This window comes from Fundulus heteroclitus, chromosome 8 (genome assembly GCF_011125445.2).
Source record: "Fundulus heteroclitus isolate FHET01 chromosome 8, MU-UCD_Fhet_4.1, whole genome shotgun sequence".
In the NCBI taxonomy this organism is placed as follows: domain Eukaryota; kingdom Metazoa; phylum Chordata; class Actinopteri; order Cyprinodontiformes; family Fundulidae; genus Fundulus; species Fundulus heteroclitus.
The window spans coordinates 17,148,115-17,149,970 of record NC_046368.1 but is presented as its reverse complement, the minus strand read 5'-3'; the positions used below and the strand labels follow the sequence as shown (position 1 = coordinate 17,149,970).

Below are 1,856 nucleotides of genomic sequence, written 5' to 3'. Positions count from 1 at the left end.
ACTGCCTTCACTCATCCTTTTGTCCATTGGAGAAGCAGAACCTTTTCAGGCTAATCCCACTGTACCCCCCACTAATGACAGCAAATAGCCTTGTCAGCTAGATGACAGCAGCTGAGAACAATACCTAATGTTGACATCACTTTATAGCTATTTTAAGTTTCTTCCTTTTATAGAAAGCTGTTTCAAATTGCTAAGCTACTCCCCAGACAAAGCAGATATAAAAACATGGAAAGAGGAGGCTCCCTCTGTGCTTGAGTCATTTCAGCTCTGCTCAGCCACTTGTTCATTTCTCTCCAAGTCCCAGCTCACATCTTTAAATTTTTTTCAACATGCCTCCCAAGAAGATTGAACCAAAGAAACCAGAGCCCAAGAAACCAGAACCAAAGAAAGATGCAGCTCCTGCTACTAAACCAGCTCCACCTCCAGAGCCACAACCTGAACCACCCAAGGAGCCTGACTTTGATCCAAAAAGTGTTGCTATTGAGTTCTCGGCTGACCAGATTGAGGAGTTCAAGGAGGCCTTTACTTTGTTTGACCGCACACCGACTGGAGAAATGAAGATCACATATGCCCAGTGTGGGGATGTGATGCGTGCTCTGGGTCAGAACCCCACGAATGCCGATGTGCTAAAAGTCCTTGGGAAACCACGACCAGAAGACATGAGCATTAAGTTGTTGGATTTTGAAACTTTCCTGCCAATGCTTCAACACATCTCCCGTGCAAAGGATCAAGGCAACTTTGAGGATTTTGTGGAAGGGCTAAGGGTTTTTGACAAAGAAGGGAACGGCACCATTATGGGAGCAGAGCTTCGTCATGTGCTGGCAACCCTTGGAGAGAGGATGACAGAAGACGAAGTGGACAGACTGATGGCTGGACAGGAGGATGCCAATGGGTGTATCAACTACACCTCCTTTGTGAAGCACATCCTCTCTGGTTAACTTGGACATTCAACAAAAAAGACAAACCTTGATGTTTTTGTCACTTATTTGATCATTGTCAGTTTGGAGGTGAGGTTGAGCTAAGAGCAGTGAAAATCCATGGAGGCTGTTCAGAAGTTAGGTTAGCAGAAAACAATACTGTAAAGCATCAGTTGTTATTTTGAATATACTTTATTATTAAAAATATTTGTGATTTATTATTTGCAATGAAGATACATTGACCAATAAAGAAAACATACTTACTAAATACATCAAAAAGGCCTCTTTAATATAACAAACATTTCACTTTGAACAATGATGATTTACAAATGACTGCTCATGTACACACTTTAATAAACTGTAATAATGTAATTTGGTGAAACAGAGGATGAAAAGAAACACTTAGTTCTATCTTTCAGAGGAGAAAACTTTTTTTTCCTATTCAGCTTCACAAGAACAGTTTCAATAAGCTTGCTTTTGTGCAGCAGCTGCTTTGAATCAGCATATATATCTTTCACTCTCTCTCTCTCTCTCTCTCTCTCACGCACACACACACACACACATACACACACACACACACACACACACACACACACACACACACACACACACACACACACACACACACACACACACAGAGCTGCAAGACAGGTGCGCCAAGGACAGACCTTCTCACATTATTTGCAGAGCTGGCAGAACAATTTGTAGTGCCTTTGTAAAGTAAATAACAGATTCATACAAAGTGGAAAATGTATGAATATAACATGACCTGACTATTTCAAGTCAGATTTTGCATTAAAAAGGGGACAAAATGAAAAAGAGACGTTTCAAATATAATTTTTGCCATTCATGTACTCATATAACTAAACATATTCATTCTGAGTTACAGTAGCCAAACATTTAAAAGCTGTAATATGTCTTATTATAATGAATGAAACA

The 1,856-nt window shown here is 40.1% G+C and overlaps 1 protein-coding gene across 1 annotated transcript; it reads left to right on the top strand.

The window, feature by feature from the left end:
- The first annotated feature begins 232 nt into the window (after positions 1-232).
- On the top strand, positions 233-1,185 carry LOC105934481 (myosin light chain 4). Its single transcript, XM_012874485.3, has one exon. It carries the CDS (start codon positions 330-332, stop codon positions 936-938), a length of 609 nt encoding a protein of 202 aa, XP_012729939.1. The 5' UTR covers positions 233-329; the 3' UTR covers positions 939-1,185.
- Positions 1,186-1,856: the final 671 nt, after the last annotated feature.